General features: G+C 33.2%; 1 protein-coding gene across 1 annotated transcript in view; it reads left to right on the forward strand.

Moving 5' to 3' along the window:
- The window catches only part of LOC135835537 (zwei Ig domain protein zig-8-like), a 366482-nt gene that overhangs the window by 274415 nt on the left and 72082 nt on the right, over window positions 1-19985 (forward strand). Inside the window, exon 4 of the mRNA XM_065349802.1 lies at window positions 1434-1535. Within this exon, the coding sequence (XP_065205874.1) occupies window positions 1434-1535 (102 nt within the window). The remainder of the gene's footprint in view (window positions 1-1433; window positions 1536-19985) is intronic.

Consider the following 19985-nt stretch of genomic DNA (forward strand, 5'->3'; position numbering starts at 1 on the left):
AGTATGGACTACTTCAAAAAATTAAAAAAAAAGACAAAAAAACGCTGCAATGTCGTAAAAAACCCGTTAAAATAATTATGTTTAATCAAGACAATAAGAGTAAATTGTAAGTGGGCCAAATGAATTTTTTCTTAAAAATTTAGTCAAAATTTGAACAGTCAATTTTGGGTCCCTAATATGGACTACTTTAACGTAACAAATGTACACCAGTCCATATTAGGCTGCCCTATAACTTTAAACTTGGAAAATCACCGAGTTTTGATATTTGTCCAGAAATTTCAAAATTCGCTGGAGGCTCCAGAATGGTTCAAAACTACTATTTGTTGATGCGTGAGAGTTGAATTGAAGGATTTATTCGCATTGGTTCACCTTGCTCAAAAATATTATATTTCATGAGAAGGTTAAAAAATCACCTTCAAAATAGCTTTTTTGAATTTTTTTGAAATTTCAAAAATTCTCCAGAAGTTTAAAAACGAAATTTAAGAAGCTGACATGTTGGTTATTGGAGTTTGTTTCGATCTGGTATGGTTATGTTCAAATCATGCAGAGGCAGCGAGTTCGAAAGTTGAAGTTATTCCATCTCAATTCGACCAACGTTTTTGAGTCATGTCTTTCGATTTTGCTAATTTTTTTTTTTACAATGCCCACCCACCCAATAAGTAATAAACCCGCAATCAGTTTGACCCAGCCCCCTCAGGGGGTGGGTGGGGGAGGAGGGGTTCAATTATTTTTACAATGTCTCTAGGTACTCAAATTCAGCAGCGCATCTAAAGCTATGATACTTTGATCAAAACTGATTTCACAGTTCAAAAGGGTGCATTTTTAATTTTTATATATTTTGAAATTTTAAAAAATTGAAAGTTGAACTTCCAAATTAAAAGTATAAATTTCAAAATGGTGCTGTGAGTGGGAGCTACCATTTAAAATTCTGAAAAAATGTCCATGGATGTACCTTTTGATACTTTTTCAAAATATTTAATTTTCGAGATGGGATTTTTCAATGAAAGGGGGAGCACCATGACCCCCAGCATTGTAAAAAAAATTGAGCAAAATCGATAGACATTACTTTCACAATCGCATTTTTTTTTTTTTTTTTTGGTCGAATCGACATGAAATGACCATGTTACAATAAGTCTCACTTTTGAAAGGAGAAAAAGCAACAAAAATCGTATTTCTAGACCTCTTAAACTCAAATCAGGAGGTTTTCAAGAGAATGTGAAAACAGTTATGTGGTATGATGAACTAGATGACTCACATTCTGAGTTTCGAATTTTTTTTCGTCGAGAGAAATGTTTCATTTTGGAGATGGCCAAACAGTTGAAAATAGTCCAACATCCACCTGATACCTACAAACAGATTCTATCTAATTCTAAGTAATCTTAATCAGCTACTTTAGCATCTCAATTAATACCTACTCGATGTATAATTTACAGGTATCATGGATCAGAAGAAAAGACTATCATTTATTAACCGTTGGATTAACCTCGTACACCGTCGACGAAAGATATCAACCAGTTCATTATCAAAATTCAGAGGTAATTACATTTCCACTAAAAATATTAAGTTACATAATATTTACATACGTATCTATTTATGCCCACATAGGCTATCGTTATAACAAAACTCTTGTCATATTTTCTAATTAAAGTAATTGCATAGCGCAGCGAAAAAAAAATTCCATAAATGAGACCGATTGCGTGAAATAAATTACTTCGATAAACAATTCTGAAATATATTTGCGTGTTTACGAACCGTTAAATAATTGGAAAATAAAAATATTTCGTTTTGTTTTTAGCAGAGCGTCGTTTTTGTGGTTATTTTTTTCCTCCGTGTGTTTTTATTTCCTTGTGATATACAAAAAGAAAAAAAAGTGATTGCTTTGAAGAAAAAATTACAGGTTATCCTTCATTTCGACGGATAGAAGATTTTCGTTCTGAAAGTTCGTTTTTTTTTTTCACAAGACGACGCGTCGTATTACATTCTCATAAGAGTATGTATATTGCGTATTATATTTTTTTGAAAATCTTTCGTAGATATATTTGTCTGGGTTTCAGTTCTATACCGAATAATGTAGTATTATCATCAGAAATGGGGGAAGAAACATAATACTGTTTAATTTTTTCCAAACATCGAGTTTATCTTCGTTAATATATCTAATCGATTACCTAACATAATTCGAGCATACCTGAAAGAAAATTATTTTTAAAAATCCGCAGACAAGCTTTTCATTATTGTCTAGATATTACGCGCACCTAAACTACAAAACCAACATCTTTATTGAGTAATTTCATAACTTTTTAATTAAGTGAAAAAAAAGAATAAGTACACCAAGTAGGTATTATGGTTAAAAGTTTATCAAGAATCAACATAGTACCACTCGTATAAACTCGATCTTGGCCTTTAATTCAAAAACGACCGAGTATTTTTTTTTTCACCAACTTTTATAATTTAATATGTATTTTATCGGAGAAAAAAATCCTCACAAAAGAAAACTTTTAATCTTAAAGCCAACACGGCTGTTGTGAAAAAAAAAAAGTTACAAAGCGACTGTTTTGTTGCAAACATCGCCGATTAGGCGAAATTTCTTCGATGAGAAAAAAACGTATTTTTTGAACACACTTTGGTCGGTGAAGGTGAGAGGGAGTTTATCGAAATACAAAGCACTTCTGAGAGCGCGTGTAATTATGCTTACCACATTTCGTCGTCGAGAGGAATAAATTCAATACAATACGATACAAAAAAGCGTAAAAGCTTTGATTCAATTTGCACGAATCGAAGTAATAATTCAAGCGGTGTTCTTATAGCCTACTCTTGGATAATAATTAAGAATTATTGAATAATCAAGGGGCTTTGTTATCAAAGATCCCAGCAAACTTCTGTTATAAAATTTTTTGAAAAGTTTCCAGTCGTGGGTGTCGTGGGAAGGGGAAGTTGAATGAAAAAATTGCTATCAAGAATGTACCTACTCAACAAAAAACAGACAACATGATTTCTATTTTTTTTTTTTTTTTTGCAAATTTTACCAAAATTGAGGGAAAAGAGGAACGCTGAAACAATCTTATTTCGATATTTTAGATGTTTTTCTTTGCGAAAAAAAATCAAAGTGCGTAATATGACCGAATAGAAACGAGATACAGATTAAATAATACAAGCTGTAGGTATTTGATATCATTCGTACCTAGAATATTCGTCGTATTGCCAATCTACTTTTTTCTCATTTGTACACTTTATTGAAGCAGTATGGCTAAAGTAATATAGCTTCAAAATACATATTTGCATTTTTAAACTAAATTTTCAAGGTGTCTCAGATGAATATTTGAATACTGAGATGTGTAGGTAAGTACATTTATTACTTGGAAATTTTGAAACTATCTCTGTAGGGAACACTTCTCCGGTTTAAAACAATTGTTGTAGGTACCACATGGCAAAATAGTTTTGGAAAATAGTGTTAATTTTACTTCAAGTTTTGCAGTGAATGAAAAGTAGAATTTTAGAAAGTAAACATGGTGCAAAACTACAAGTTTTGGTAGTAAAATTGCAAGTTTTGATAGTGAAACTGCATGTTTTAGTAGTGAAACTGCAAGTTTTGGTATGTAGTAAAAGTACAAGTTTTTTGAAAAAACAGCAAGTATTTCTCTATACACTATAAGGTTGATTCAAGGGTTAAATTTAGCGATAACAAATTTGGAGGGTTACCAAAACTTTTGTTAAAGTGCGTTACTTATTTTAAATATTTAACGCAGCTATTTTCTTGCGCGTTATTTTAGAGAAGGGTAGAAAAAAAATGCATGGTATTTATAGCACGATACAAAGATTCGCCAACTAATGCTTTTTTGAGGGCAGATTTTATTTGTCGTCGAGCTTTTCGCCTTGCCGCACCTTTCGGGCTTTCGCCTTTATTTTGGCGGAGGGGCGGTGCACTAAAATTTATACAAAAAAGCTGCTATATTGTGCACAATAAAAGAGAATAATTTCTAATGTGAATTTCGCCCAGACAAACTATTATATAATGGTGCACGAGAGGAGAGAGAGAGAAACAGGCAGCTGAGTAGAAAAATACTAGGGGAGGGTGGAAAAAAAAGAAATATTAACGACTCGGTGAAGCGACGTTATTTCCATATGTCTCGCACGTTGAAAAGGTAATACACTTTATCGAAACTTCAATATAATGTTATTGAGAAAATCCATTTTTCTCGATAAACGTCTCGTGCGCGCTGCTTTTTTTTCCTCTATTGAAAAACTTTATATATAAACAACCATATACTATAAAACACAATGTGAAATGTTTTTGGCAATACGATTTGCGATAACGTTTAATAACTAAATGCGTACATAACGTATATAGGTAATAATCGTATGTATTTCAATACGGTAGCATCGAGTGACTATAAATACGACTTACAGTGCAATGACTTTATCGTAATAGGTGGGGAAAAACACATTTATTGAATTTTTTAGCTCTGGTTATAGGTAAAAATTTGACCTTGAAGACCTCTACCCCTTTCATACAAGGTTGATTTGAATATCCCCAAAAAAAAATTGAACAGACAAATGAATTATAGGTAGGTATATAAAAAAAATCATCTCACACAACTACCGACTTTGCCACAGAAGTTTAAAAATTTTAATCAGTTTCGTTAGGAGGAGGAAAAAAGGAGAGAGTCAGTAGAAAGAAATATTCAATCTAAAAATTCCAACCTGATGACCACTTTTGCAGACAAGGAAGAAAGAAGAGCGAATACCCTCCAGTTTGCAAGAATAAAAGTCCAAATTCCTCACTCCTGGCGCAAAACCCGCTAACCTATCGAATTAAAATTTTTAATCACAACACTTCAGGTAGGGACAATAGGGACATGCAACCTGTGAATAAGTAAAATATTCCTCAGAAGCTGTCCTCAATTACGAAATCGTAGCTTACTATGATACGAAAATAGGAAAAAATTATTATTCTAGAAGGAGTGCAAAGAGAAGGAGGGGGAAGGGTAAGTACGTGTAGAAAATATATACAATCTCAAAATTCGAATTCGATGATAAATTGAGAGACTAGCGAATGACTTTTATATTGTCCTCCTGTTATAAGGGAAACGCAATTTAAAGTCCAATTTTTTTATTCCTGACGCAGAACTCGCTAACCTTTCTAGTCCAAGTCTCTCATCATCACTCTGATAAAAACTGTGAAATTGAGATAAAAATCTCTAAAAAGTACCAAAAGTTGAGAAAATATTCCAAAATTAGGGTAAAATTGCCAAAAATATGTTAAATATTTTCAAAACCGACTAATAATTTGTAAGGAGTGCAAAAATGTATTTTCAAGAATGGATGGATTGACCTCCAAGTTATTGAAAATTACCATAAATTAACAGAAAAAAATCACATAATTGAGCAAAGTTTGGCGAAAATGTCTTCCAAATTGAGTATCTTCAAATAAACTATTGAAATTGATTGAAAATTGGCGAAACGTCGCGGAAATTTAAAGAAATATCGCAGAATGCTCAATAAACTAAGTAGGTACCTATTTTATGATGTAAAATTGACATCCATTTTTTAAAAATGTTGGAAAATTACGGTAACAATCGATCTTAAATTGATAAAAAAAATCAGAACAGTTGAGAAAATTTTGCAAAAATTGTTTAGAAATTTAGTATCATGTCGTGAAAATAATTATGTAGAAATAACTTGACGTTTGATGGAATTGCTTGAAGTTTAAGCAAAATACCTAATTATAGCAAAAATGCCCAAATCCAACAAATTGTAAAAAATTATGAGAAATTAAAAGAATGTGGTATGTATTATTAAAATTGATTCAAATTTGGAAAAAAAATATATGAACTAACTATTACAAAAAAAGAACTGTACGATTAGCATTTAAAAATTAAAACTTTAAACATTAAAAACAATTAAGTAAAAATGAACAAGAAATTATAAAATATTTCAAAATTTGAGCATAAATTTTGTGAAAATTATGATGATTAAAAAACATTACCAATAGAATTAATCATCATCAAAGTGACATAAAACTAGGCAAAATTACTTGAAAAGTAAAATAACTGAAAATGGTCAAAAAAAATTGTAAAATTAAGATGAACTAGGGAAAAATTGATTGGAACATTGTCAAAGTTGATAAGTAAATATGTACACTATTTTTTTAAAATTTGAGTGCCTTCCAAGTTGGAAAAATGAAAAGTGATGTCGAACGAAAAGAACGAGGAGCAAAAAAAAATGATTGGTGAACGTAATTTATGGCTCATAATTTTTTATACTCGTAAAATTTTTAATCCAGTTATTTTCTTAAAGAAAATATTAAAACTTTCATCAGTTTGAGGAAGAAATCTCAAACTCAGGTTGTATTCTCCATCACCCAAATTATGTGGTGGAAATTTTAGTCATCTTGTATATTATTTTAAAAGATTTTTTTATGCAAGTGCAAGACCTATAAAAATGCAAAAAATAATCTTCGACAATTTTTCCCGCCAAAAGTAGTCAATTTTGGTCGACATTTTTTTTTTAGCAATCAGGATAGGACTTTCAATTGCTCATGTTCAACAATACCATCAACTCAAATTTAAATCAAATTTGTCATTTTTTTATTTGCTTTTTGATTCTTTCTATAAAAAAAAAAAAAAAAACTGAATCGTTACGCCATCCCATATTTTGGAAACCCCTGACTTGACTTTTCCAAAACTCATCGGGCTGCAATTCATTTTTAGACTCATATGTACACGATACCTCCTTGATAGGTAGTACGTCACGATGGTGGTGATATCACGAATTACAGCTAAAAAAATTATTTGAATCGTATCCTGAATCACGCCTGAAAAAAATTGAAATTTATTTCTAAAAATGCATACGAGGGAAGGACCAGTGAATGGCCTTTCATTCCTGCTCATAAATTTTCACTCCTGGCGCAGAACCCGCTCACTTCTCTGGTCAAAATTTCTCATCGTAGTTTTTCAAATTACTCATTGTCTATGATTGAATATCCATTTCCAACTACTTACTTTTTCAATTCGCTCTTTGTAGGTACTATTTTTTCAGAGAAAAATTTTGAAATCTGAAGCTTCAAAGTGATATTTTACTTCTTGAATAAAATGTTATCAAAAATACGTGGTGAAAAATAGCGTAAAAACAAAATTGTACCCCCAAAAAGTACTCAAAAATCGAATAAGGGTGGGGAATACATTGGAAAATACTCGTATGTGTGAAAAATGAAAATTTTTGATTCGAACAAAATATTTGTTTATAAGTTACCAACTTAGTACTTGCTCAGGATGAAATTTAATTTTGATTCACCTTGACACTGCATATCAACATCAAGCTCCACAAAGTTTAAATTTATCTCGGTTACACTGGCATATTAACAAAATTGAAAACCTGGCGTTGAAGTTGGAAGCAGGTACCTTGATACATTTACCAGTTCTTTCTGAGTCTGTGTACAAATATTTCACATACCCTACTTGATAGCCAAGGCACCAGGTAGGCAAAAATTTACTCTCGAGTATTTGTTTGGCCGAGAATAAAAGTATACACGAGTATCTAGGTACAGGACGAGAAAACAGAATAAGAAAAAAAAATCCATTGTAGTGAACGTAGATACCTTGTATAAATGGTTTACAAAGAACTCTGTGTCTATGTGTACCGTTGTGTACCATTAAGCACTCGAATAATGTACACTTGGCAATGTATTGTGGCTTCAACAATAAGCACTTGAAACGTTTTTCATATTGTTTTAGTTTCATTTGCAGATTAAGCGTTTATAAATGAAAATGTTTTACCGGGTAATTTTACTATTTCATTGTAAAGCTGCATTGTACTGTATATAGCTACGACGATGGTGGGTGTATTATATGAGCTATACATGTACGTACCTCTACTCTCCGGTACACTTGTACGTATAGTATATAGTAGCACAGTTTAATGTACACACTCAGACACGAGTACACATTTCGTATATAACCATCTTTGAAATGGTAAGTAGATTTCGAGTAAATATATTCTTGATCTTTATTCGAGTACACACTGTGTGGCTTTTTAACGTCGCCTTTTCCAACTTGCGATAATCAAAATGCCCGAGATGCACTTCTGAATTTATGTAATTTATAAACAGCGCCTAATGCACTAAAATGTGTATTTCATTTCCTTATCCGCAGCCGCACATCTTGTACAGTTGCGGCGCTTTTCCGCGTTAAATTCTACTCAAATGGTACAGCTTATTATACTACAAAGATGAAAGTATGCCGCATGAAAACTTTAGAGGATGGGAAAAATTGGCCTACAGTTGGGGTGGCTTTGACACAGAGCAGATTTTAATACAAGATGGGCTAATGCAATTTCATTCCTCGTTATCGAAAAATTAGATTTTTCTGACCAGATAAAGTTGTTCGCGTTTTCGTAATCGGAGAAAATTTATAATTTAATTTTCTGATCCTGGAAATTAATCTTACCTACCTCAGCCCAAGACTTCACAGATGATATTTATTCGACCAAAACGTATTTTCAAAATTCAGATTCCATAGATAGGTAAGTGAATAATACTCGAATTTGAAATATAAGAATCACGATGAAAAGTGCAGTCTATAGTAGGGTACTTGATAAAACTGAATTTTTTTTTCAACGAGCGAGTCAAACGTGTGCATGAATTTTTTCGCCATAAAAAAGATACTGTGTTTTAATGAGTTCTCCAGAATATTTTCAAAACGACGTGGTCGTTAATTTTTTTCAAGTTGAAATTGCGCAGTTATTAGCGTAATTTCGACAAATTTACTCAACTGAATGAGTCGCCGTTCCGTATCCAGAAAGTTTGTATTTTTTTTTATTCTTGTGTTTTTTTTTTGTATTCGCGTCTCGAGTGGACCATCGTCTCATATTTACATGCTGCTCGGAATCCATTGTATTTATAGTACAGTACAATGTTTGTTATTTCAAAATGCCAAGACTCGCCTTAGTTAAAATATATTATTCTCGTTTACATATATTCAGCACTTGAAAATATTTTCATAATATCTTTAAAAGACTTGTAAGATTCAAGAGTTTTTGAAATTAAAATATTATCGTTGTTTTTACACCGCCACTGCTGTGCACTGCTCAATACACCCAAGTAACCGAACATAGTAATATATATTTTGCTCGTGTGTTTGCCACACGAATTCTCATTCTGTTTCTTTATCTTGAAATTTCGATGATGGTGAGGCGAATTTAACTCGTATATTTTTCTTTTCTTTTTCCCCTTCTGTCCTTCTCTGCGAAAGATAATGTAATCGATGATGTTGTATTTTGTCTATCCTCGAGGCTATGGAGTTCTTCTTCTTTATATTGTTAAGATGGAGAAACTTATTTATCGAGTTTTTGTTTTTTTTCCTCCTTTTTTTTCACAGTTCACGGCGTGTTCGGGTCATAAATAACGTAAGCTCACGTATTTTTAATCAAAAAATTACTACACGTTCTGTTCCGTGTGTAAATTCGAGTCGAATTTAATTTAGAAAATTATACGGTATGCTGTGGCTTACTTGCTAGATTCGTTTTTATCTGATATGTGAAAGAATTATTAAAAAATAACCACGATGTGAAGATTCATTGTTATTCAACATCAATGTGTAGGTAACGGCTTGCTTAAGGTCTGTGGTACCAATCATTGTTCACCTTCGCCTCTCTCATGATGATGCTGCAACTTGAACTACATAAATTTAAGAAAGCAAAAGAGAAACCATAAGAACTGAGGGGGTGGGTGGTGGGTAAACGAATCTAATTTTCAACTTCTGGATATATTTTCTCCTTCATGGCAGAATTCGCTCAATTTTTGCCGTTTTTTTTCTTCCTTATGAACAGTCCAACTGATCTTCAAAAATTACATAATAGCTAATTCATTTTCTCACATTATCAACATTTTCATTCATTTGGATCATACAGTAGAATCAATCGAACAGACACTTTTCATCTGATTTCAATAAAACTAGGCAAATTAGATCCAAAGAACATGTACATACTAAAACTTTCGAAACCAAAATTTTAAGCGTCAAAGTAAACTTTTGGATTTTTGGTAAATTTTTCAAGATTGAAAAAAAAATTTTTTTGTGATTTTTCAAATTTTTTATGACTTTTTTCTTCGCTAGTTTAGTGAACTTAGTTAGGTATAGGTACTTCAAGTTCATTTTAACGACTTCACTTTACTTCACTTCACTTCAAAAACCACTAGCTTTAGGTCATTCCAAAGCCTCCAGCGAGTTTTCGATTTTCTCCAAAAGTTTCAAATTATTGTAGAAAGACCAAGTCCATATAAGTAAGTTATCTCGTCTGGGATTTATGTACACTCTCTGGACTTCTTATCAAGCTATTTTAGAGGTAATTCCAGAGTTTCCAATAAGTTTTTATATCTTCACCAAGAATTTCAAAATCGCTGAACGCTTTGTTCATTTTTACCTCTTTCAGAGCAACTTGAAATTTCTGGGGGAAAAAATGAAAACTCGCTCTGGAGACTCCTAAAGGGTCTGAAAGTTGCTGTTATCGTATCTACCCCTGGATTTAATTGAGATTGAAGGGTGTCACTTCAATACAGCTCTGACGGAGTCAGTTATCCCAATTGACAGAAAATTTTTCGAAACAGACACAGCTAAATTGAAAGAGCATGCAAAAATACAGTAAGCACGACCGTAAATCAAAATTTTAAAAGCCAAAGTGCATGTTTTTAAATGTCTGATGAATTTTTAGAATAAAAGTTGAGCCGGTGCAACATAGTGTGGTTGGTAATAATTAACATAGATGACTGATGAGTATTATTAGAATCAATACCAGGAAGGGAGGATGAAAAATATTCCTAAGGGGGTGAATATTTTTGCACTTTGTCGGATAGCTCATACGTCTAGATTAACTCTTTACAATGACACAGTCCATCTCACATTTGTACTCTCAACATAATAAATCGAAATAAATACATTGAAAGTAGAGTTATTGACTCATATACTCGCATTAAAATACAAACAACTTGTAACTTATAAACGATCCTTTGTTGGCACCTCAGATCGCCAGCACAGATCACGTTACCCCTTTCCCTTCTATAGAGATCGTTACCCCTTTCCTCTCAGAGGTAAAGGTTTTCTACACAGTGCAGGACCTACTAAATACTTGAACTACGTATGTATTCAACACTAGGATTATAAGTTTAAGATACGTTCCAATGTTCCATATAATTATGTTAACTTGTACAAAGCCAAAAGGCGCACACGTACGTAATAAAGAATTGAATTGAATTAGAGATGAGTACCATCACGACCACCTTAAGGACATATTCTCCTGATACCCCCTAAAGCGGTCAGGGCATAACTGCTCCTTACACCGGAAATAATGCGAAAAAATCACAGTTTCAACCTGGAAAGCAGAAATACTTAGTATAAAAACCCCTGCTGAGCCCCCCCCCCCCATGAGAAATTGGATTGAAACGATTTAAAATTGTTCTGAACAGTTCTGGAGTCTCCAGCAGATTTTTAAAAGAGGAGATTTCCAAGAAAAAAAATACCTAATGCGGTTGGAAAGCTAAAACTCACGTTATCTCTACTTTCAAAATGCTGAGCCATTTGCAAGTGGTTTCACACTGTTCTGAAAGCTCCAGCAAATAGCAATATTTTGGAAACTTCAGATTTGGAAAAAAAATGACTGCATAAACTGTTCGAATCAACTTTAAGATGAATAGATGTGAGTGAGGCTTCTCAATGATTTCTTTGACCGACCACACACCATTTTCGTAATGTTGGTTCCTGTTGGTTTTAAGCCATGAAGGAATTTCTCTAGAAATTTCACAATTGAACATTTTAAAAATTCACTTAGACCATGCAATTTGACAAATGTCGAAATTGAGTCAATAGCACGATTTTTAACATGAGAAGTCGACTGGAGATCTTTTTCAGCCATTTTGAAACCTCAAAAAACGTCATAACTTTTAGGGCACTATTGAAAATCTGAATTGTCGAAATAGGTATGGAGGTAGGCTGCAGAAGGGCTTGAAAGCCTTTTTTGATCGACAAAACTTGTTGAAATTGGGATATACCGCAAATTTTACTTTCCCAATTTCATTGGATAAAATTTTGCAAAAATTTCATTTTTCAAAAATTTGCTGAAAACTACAGAACTGCTCAAAACAGTTCCAAACAGTTTCCAATTAATTCGAGGAGGTATCGAAAATAAGAAACATACCAAATTTCAGCATTCTAATTTCTAGGTCAATTTGATTTGGTAAAATTTTGTTGTTTTTTTTTTTTTAGTATTCCTAAATCGAACTGGATTTTTGAAAATTCACTAAAAATGGGGTAAAGTCTCCTTTGCACAGAAAGTTTTAAATCATGGATATGTTTTTGCTTCACATCAAAGAATTGGGAAATTGTAATTTTTCTCAAGTTTTTAAAAGTCTGACATAATTTTGAAAATTCATCTCGATTTTTCTAAGATCTTAAAATTTGTAACAGTGATAGCTGGAAGGACTGCTAGAAGAAGTAATTATTATTATTTTCTCCTAAGGTGGTTTTCTGAGAAATATTCCATGGAAATGAAACATTTTCCAAATAAATACCTGGCTAGCTCTAGAATAGGCAATCCTTTCTACTTCAATGTACACAGTGAGAAGTTACTATACTATAAATAAAGAAAGCCTTCTCGTACCAATTACTTATGGTTTTTATTTACAGATGTTAGTGTAAAACAAGTAATTGAGCATATTATACCAACTAATTACAAATAAATTTATAATTAATCTGTTCGTGAGATAGGTACTGATACATAAAATTACCTATCTTCTAACTCTTTCCAGTAGGTGCCTTAAAATACACATGGGTATAGCCCAAGACATTTACAAATAAGCGAGTATAATAGGAAAGAATACGATGTAGTTGCATTCTTTCTATGTCAAATGCTAGAGTGATTAACACATCATCACCTAGCATTCGTTACAATGGGTTAATATAAAATGCAAGATAAGCAATGCACAAGTGCAAGATTCGTGACATATAAAATAGCAAGCACTCAGATGACATTTATGACGTCATCTCAATAATTACTAAAAAGGGCACTATGTAAGGGCGAACGCAACCCCGGTAAAAGAATTAAACAGTTACCTTAGATAAGTAAGTACGCATTGTCAATGTACATGTTACCTGCCTCTCCTGTGCTGACCCCAAATATTAGTCGCATCGGCAGGACGCGTCGAAGACCCATTTTTGTAGAGACAAAGGCTCAAGTGTCCGGAGTAACTTGGCCAGTGACTAGGAAAGTACCGCGAACTTACGCAGGATTTTTAACGAAGTAAGCGTTATAGAAAGAAATCGAAAAGAACTATCCATAGATAGGTATATCGCGAATCGCAAGCTGTATAAGCCTTGTACACATTTACCGAGAGCGACATTGATCCGGAGAGCTCGAGATACCTGGACCAAGTGATTTTTCTAGCATCACGATCCCAGCAGCGAGGCTCGGATCGTGAGTACATTAGTGGCTTATGGCTCCTCCCATCGGATTTATTACCATAAGCCACACTCATGAAAGAATTACACGAATAACTACATAGGCGAGCAGGGCATATCCGCTCATCACAAATTCAGACAAAATTACTTACTAGTTTTCTTTCAAAGTTTTTAAAAGTCTAGCATAATTTTTAAAATTCTTTGTCAAAATCGTGATTTTTCAAAGTTCTTAAAAGTTGGACAAAATTTGGAAAATTCAAATACAATTTTCCCTAACATAAGAAGTACAAAAAATTCATGAACATTTTTCCAAGCCTTCAAAAGTCTGACATAATTTCAATTCATACTGTTTTGATTTACCTTTGTCTATATGTCAAAACAATTTTCTGCCTGTTGGGATACCTATTTTCCTTGCTTGTGTTTTTCATTCAAAAGATTTCAAGCTGCTCAAGAGTTATAATATTATTGAAAATTCTGAGCACCTAAGCAAAATACATCTATATATCAGTACCAGTTTCGCGTGAGACTAAAATTATCTCGAAAGAAAGACCACTGAGTAATATTTTATAATCTTGCTCCCAAAAAAAAAGCAACCAGAACAAAAAGGGAGTAAAAAAATGGCCAAGTCACAAATAAGGCACACACCAGACGTGTATTTCTGAGAAAATCCGAGTATTTGTACATACATTTTTGCTCACCGTATCAATCATAATTTCGTTGGTGTAAATACTATGTATACAGTACATGGGGTTTGCAAAAAAAAAAAAAAAAACTAGGTGAGTACGTAGCGGCATATTTGTGTCACATAAGTTGCATATCCTACCCTGTAGTCGCTGCCATAAGATCACGTATAACAAAATAAACGAACTGTATGCTGAATAAAGTACTCGCGAAGAAGCTGCGTGTTCGTGTTAAACCTAGCGAATTTATTCATCAGCGAGATTTGTCTAGAGTGTGTGTATATGTTTCTTATTCTTTTAGTTTTATTTTTGACTACACAACAACGTCGTCGTCGTCGTCGTCATCATCGTATTCCTTATAGTACATATTTGTATATACATAACCCTTTAATAATTCAGCGCGTAGGGTTGTAACTGCGAAATATACGAATGTTAAAGGAAAATTCTGCTCATTAACATCTGCTCGGTTACAGTTCGCAATTACTACTGTAGCGACACGTTGCAAGGCGTATTGCATTTTCTTCCAACACGGAACTGAAGCTCAACACCGGTTACACCCGGGCGAACATCGTCAAGTTTGCTTTATATTTGAAAACGATTAAAACTTTCGAATAAATGTAAACGTTCGTGTTTTCGTAGTACGAATCTGTGCAAGTTGACTCGCCTCCCTTCGTAATATTAAAGGCAACACTGAACGAACGAGAAACGGGGGCAGAATATCTAGAGCAGAGATGAAAGAAACGTACTTGACAATATACTACGCTAGTCCGCGTACTGCGTAAATATACGATTCAAATAAGTAAAATTATTTCATCGTGTAAATTACAGCCTGCCTTTCTCTAATAAGATCTTTCCATCTGAAATTTTCCTTTAGAATTCGTATGAGGAGTTTCCATGCGCAGGGTCGTGGTGAAAGTCATTTTCTTATTTCGGTATTCGTCGTGTACGACGAATTACGTACTTCTCTACATAATTATTTTCGTCGTAAAGCTGTTTCAAACTTATTCGCAACACTTTGTTACGAATACCTACATACGTAGGTACGAATATAATAGGTACGACTTTGCCACCCGAAACGCCTTTCAAAGAAACCTATTATTTGAATTTTACTATAAGTAATAAGTATATTATCGTATGTAATTCCTAAGTATGTACTACATGTTGTTAACATGCAACAGAAGAAATGAACTATTTTGGATACATTTTACAACATGTGTAATTGTGTACCTATGTATAGCAAGTACCTCTACCTACCTAACCTTCCTCATACATCTTATAATACACGAATAATAGTACAAAATGCATAAAAATATACTGCCTGCGTCTATAAGACAACTCGAGTACTTGTATGAAAGTATACAGCATCTTTAGGTAGGTACCTACAAACATACGTAAAGCACATCTACATATGTACCACGATAATATTATACTCGTGTATGAATGAACGTACCTTCACCTACGCGTATAGTGCTCTCAGATTTTAACGAGAATCGTTTCTTTTGTCGAATACATGCAATCGTCCGCAAGGTGTGCTGAATTATAGTAATTTTGATTTTCCAAAGTGTCGTGTATTACGGTAAATAGATTTTTCGAACACGTGTCATTTGTAAGTGTCGTCGTTTTGGCTTTGATGAATACGTCGTCGAGGGATTTGTTTGGTTTTGTGAGCGACTCAAGTGGTGGATGTTCGAGTGTGCGGAATTTTTGTCGCGAGTTTTTCAAGAGGGTACTCTTGCCAGATGAAGTGTATGCTTACGGTTTCGAATAAACAATTTAATTTCTTTCTTTCTTTTTTTGTTATTATTACTCATTTTTTTGTCGACTTTCGTTGGTTGTATTTTTCTAAGAGAATGTATAATTGAGTTGAATTGTTCTAAAAGGTCGACGTAGATCAATTTTGGTCCAGGGTTGGAGAGCAAATGTCAAGATGGTGGTGGACTGAAATGAAGAGTTTTATTGTATAATATACTTACGTATTTCGACTCTGAGAAGAGTTTTGAGAGGATAATTTTTGCTCGATGTCGACAGGTGTTGGTACATTCAACATGAAAAGTTACAAAAAAATGAGAAACCAAATTAAACAGAAAAAAGAAACAAAAATAATCCACGAATAGGTAATTCAATTTATTTTCAACTCTTCAAAGCCATTTTGTGCGTTTTAATACCTTTGCATTTTATGTAGACTGAAAGTTGGATCTGTAGAATGTTTAGATCTTCAATTTTTCTCAAATGCTAATGACGATATCTATACCTACAGTTAATTTTGAGTTTGAGCTCTCCCCCCCCCCCCTCAGCTCAATAAAATATAGGCCTTTTATGAACTAGTGAGATGAGCTGATCTACCCAAAATACAACTAATTTTGAAAAAAAATCAATTTCTTCGTTTAAAACATCGAAATTTCTAAAATCTTTGAACGTTTTACTCCTACAGATAAGTGATTTGAGAAGCTGAATCTTTATCGAAATTGGTTTTTTGATTTGATTCTCGCAAACCCATCCGACATAATTTTCCAACTTATGAAAAATATTTTTTAAATTTTTCACGAAAAATTAAGTCCCTTTAAGAAAAGTTGATAACAATCAGAGTTGTAGAGAATTAAAATTTGGACTATTTATGAGTCATTAGATTTTCAACAGGACTAATAGTACGCGTTTAAAGCATAATTTATTATTTTTCACTATTTTTTTTTTCATTTTTCATAAGAAATTAATTCTTTGTTTTCTCAATTTCAAAAGCAAAACCATTGATTGAGCTTATCTGAAATTGTATGGCACATTGATGATTTTAAACTTATTTCTTCAACATTCATTTACGTAGGGTTCTTTTTTTCAGCAAGGGGTTTAGTTTTTGCGTGAAATACAAGGAACAGTTTTTCCAAATTAAAAAAACATTTTATTGAGTGAACATTCCCAGACTTGTTGGGTGGGTTACCGCAGAACAGATTAATTAAAAACGTATTAATGTACTTACAGTATGTTTTAGAGTCGCAAATTATAGTTTTTGGGAGGTAAAATGCTTGAAGAAAAAAAATCATAAATGGATAGTAGAAGAGCTATACCTACCCACTGCGATTGCCCTGAAATAACTGAAAGCTGGGACTGGTCTCAAAAGTTAGTATACATACCCCTATTTTAAAAGCACTTGGTCTGCCAATCCGCAGCTGCTGCTTTAAAGCTCAGCGAAAGCTCAAAAGTTCACAATATTTCTGAACTTTTGCCCGAGAAAACTGATGGCTCAAATTGGTGCCAAATTATAGCATTTTTCGCGCTGAATCCGAATATGTAAGTCTGCCGACCCTAAAGTGCTGCCAAAGCCCCGCTAGGCTAGACTGCTTTAAAGGGGGTCAAATTTTGCAAATTTCATCTTTTTGGGCTAAATTCGCATAAAAGCTATAAAATCGGTTTAAAAATGATTTTCAAGCAGTTTAACAAAATGCTCTATAGGTAAGATGATTTTTAGGCGCCGAAATTTTTCAAAATTTTCATTTTTTGGGGGATGGGGCATAAGGGGGGTGTCAAAAAATTCACCAAATATGGTCTTGTGATACATCAAAATATATGTTTTTTGGGCCGCAGAATTCGATTATGGCAATATTTTTCACATCACTCGGTCCCCCGACCCGCAGCTACTGATTTAAAGTTCAGTGAAGGCAAGTGCTTTTAAAATAGGGGTATGTATACTAACTTTTGAGACCAGTCCCAGCTTTCAGTTATTTCAGGGCAATCGCAGTGGGTATAGCTCTTGGACTAGGAGAAGGAAGTTGAAGAATGTGGAACATCTTTCTAGTGTCGCAGGAAACTGAAAATTGTTTGGGAAAATTTCAATAATCACTAGAATTTGATCAAAATAGAATTTTTGAACATTTTTTCGATCAACTATGGTGTAGAAGTAGAACTAAGAATTACAAAACTCCTCATTTCCATCAAATAGGCTACATTTTATGATCTGTACTTTTTTTTTGAGCCAACTCGTTTTTTTCCTGCTTCATTCTCAACTCTCAAGTGCTTTGAAAATGTGATTTTTCTCCAAACTCTTCTGAATTTTTTGAAAAAGTACTAGGAAGAACTGAAGGAACAATTGTATTTAATCAGATCTGATTACTTCTTCCTCGGAGGACATGGTTTTATTTCTTCAGATAAACGCAGAACTGATCATATCCACTCTTTAGAGAACCTCTCCATGGGGTCAACTTCTGATTTGAAGGGTACCTACCTCAATTTTTGGAAAGAACGTGGTTTGAAAATTCCATAATCAAAATTTCAGCTGCCCAAACCGTTTACGATTTTTGGCAAGTAAATTTCAATAATTTCTCACAAACAAAAAATGTTTGATTTTTTTAAAACATTTCCCGCCCACCCGATCTCTACTCACTAAAAACGCTGGGCAATTGGATCTGTTGATTTCTGGACTAATTTTCATAATTTTTACTGAATAAATAGGCACCTACCTATAATACCTACCTACTTATTTATCTGTCTATACTTTTTTTTCAAATAAGGATAAATCACCAAAATGGTCAATTTAAAACTTCAAAAATTCGCCAAAAATCTATTTAGACAGCTGAAGTTTTAGTTATGAGGATTTCAGACCTTGCTTTGTACAAAATTGCACTCCTGTTGGAATCGGAAGCAGACACTTCGAAAGATCCCTTGTCAGAGATGGCCATTTTCTGATTGCAATTGCACTTAGTAGTCTTTTCCTTCTGGGAATACAAAAGTAAAAATAAATTACCTAAGCGTAATAAATTATGAAAAAATGTAAACTAAAAAAAAATGATAGAGTATACATTTTAGTCCAAGTAATTTAGGACCCCTCACAATTCTTGTTTGGTTGAGGGAGGAAAAAGGGTCAATAATTATTCAATTTTTGGTAGGAAATTAAGTTACCAAAAACAAAAACCTACAATTTTCCAAAAATTGAAAAAATGAAATTCATAGAACTTGAAATTTTACTTAATGATGCATCATTTACGATGTTCTGATTTTTCGTAGGCTGTTTGAAAAATTATCACCTCAAATGTGACCACCCTTCAATCACCCTTTCTAATTTTTTTTTATACTTATATGCACAATCTAAGCTCAATCTCAATTCAAAAAAATGATATATTATCTACACAATCGGATTGTTTCAGATATTCATAAATTTTCGTTATTTTGTTCATGAAAGTATCTCAATCTCACCATTTGTGCAACTTTTTATATCATTTCGCAATTCAAAAAATTACGATTTTCAAAATATACGTACCTACAGCAAGGACTACCAAGTTTGAAACAAAAATTAAACGTCAGAGTCAATTATTTTGCCATAAAATATGTACATGCAATGCAGTTTCGCTACCCTGAAAAATTATATTTCAACCATTGCGACGTGGTCATCGACTCTAAGCTCTATTCTCGTGACGTCTCTAAGCACTGAATACATTTTTCAATGAAATTGACAGTTTTATCCAACATACCCTGTAGCAAAAGGTACTCGATCTAAAACTGCATAAAATTACGAAACAGATACTTACTAGATATATTCACGGCGAATAAGGTAGGCAATTTTATTAACACGCGGCTCGTACCAATAAACATAACCTACACAAGTAGGTACCTAGTAGAACTACATACATACAAATAATAAGTTTCTTTTCAACTTTACTCAGCATCCTCCATGAATTTCAATCCCACGTACGTATGTAAGTAAAATGTACGCACAGCTACAATACCCAATAAGTTGATATGATTTTACACCGAATTAATTCTCAAGATTTTTCATAAATATTGCAACTCGGCAATTTCCTATGTTCTGCTTTTTTTTGCCTTTCACAGCAGTTTTTCATTACTGCTCATAAATTTTCAAGAAACTCGATGGCTCGGCGAG

This window comes from Planococcus citri, chromosome 2 (assembly GCF_950023065.1).
Source record: "Planococcus citri chromosome 2, ihPlaCitr1.1, whole genome shotgun sequence".
NCBI classification, from domain to species: domain Eukaryota; kingdom Metazoa; phylum Arthropoda; class Insecta; order Hemiptera; family Pseudococcidae; genus Planococcus; species Planococcus citri.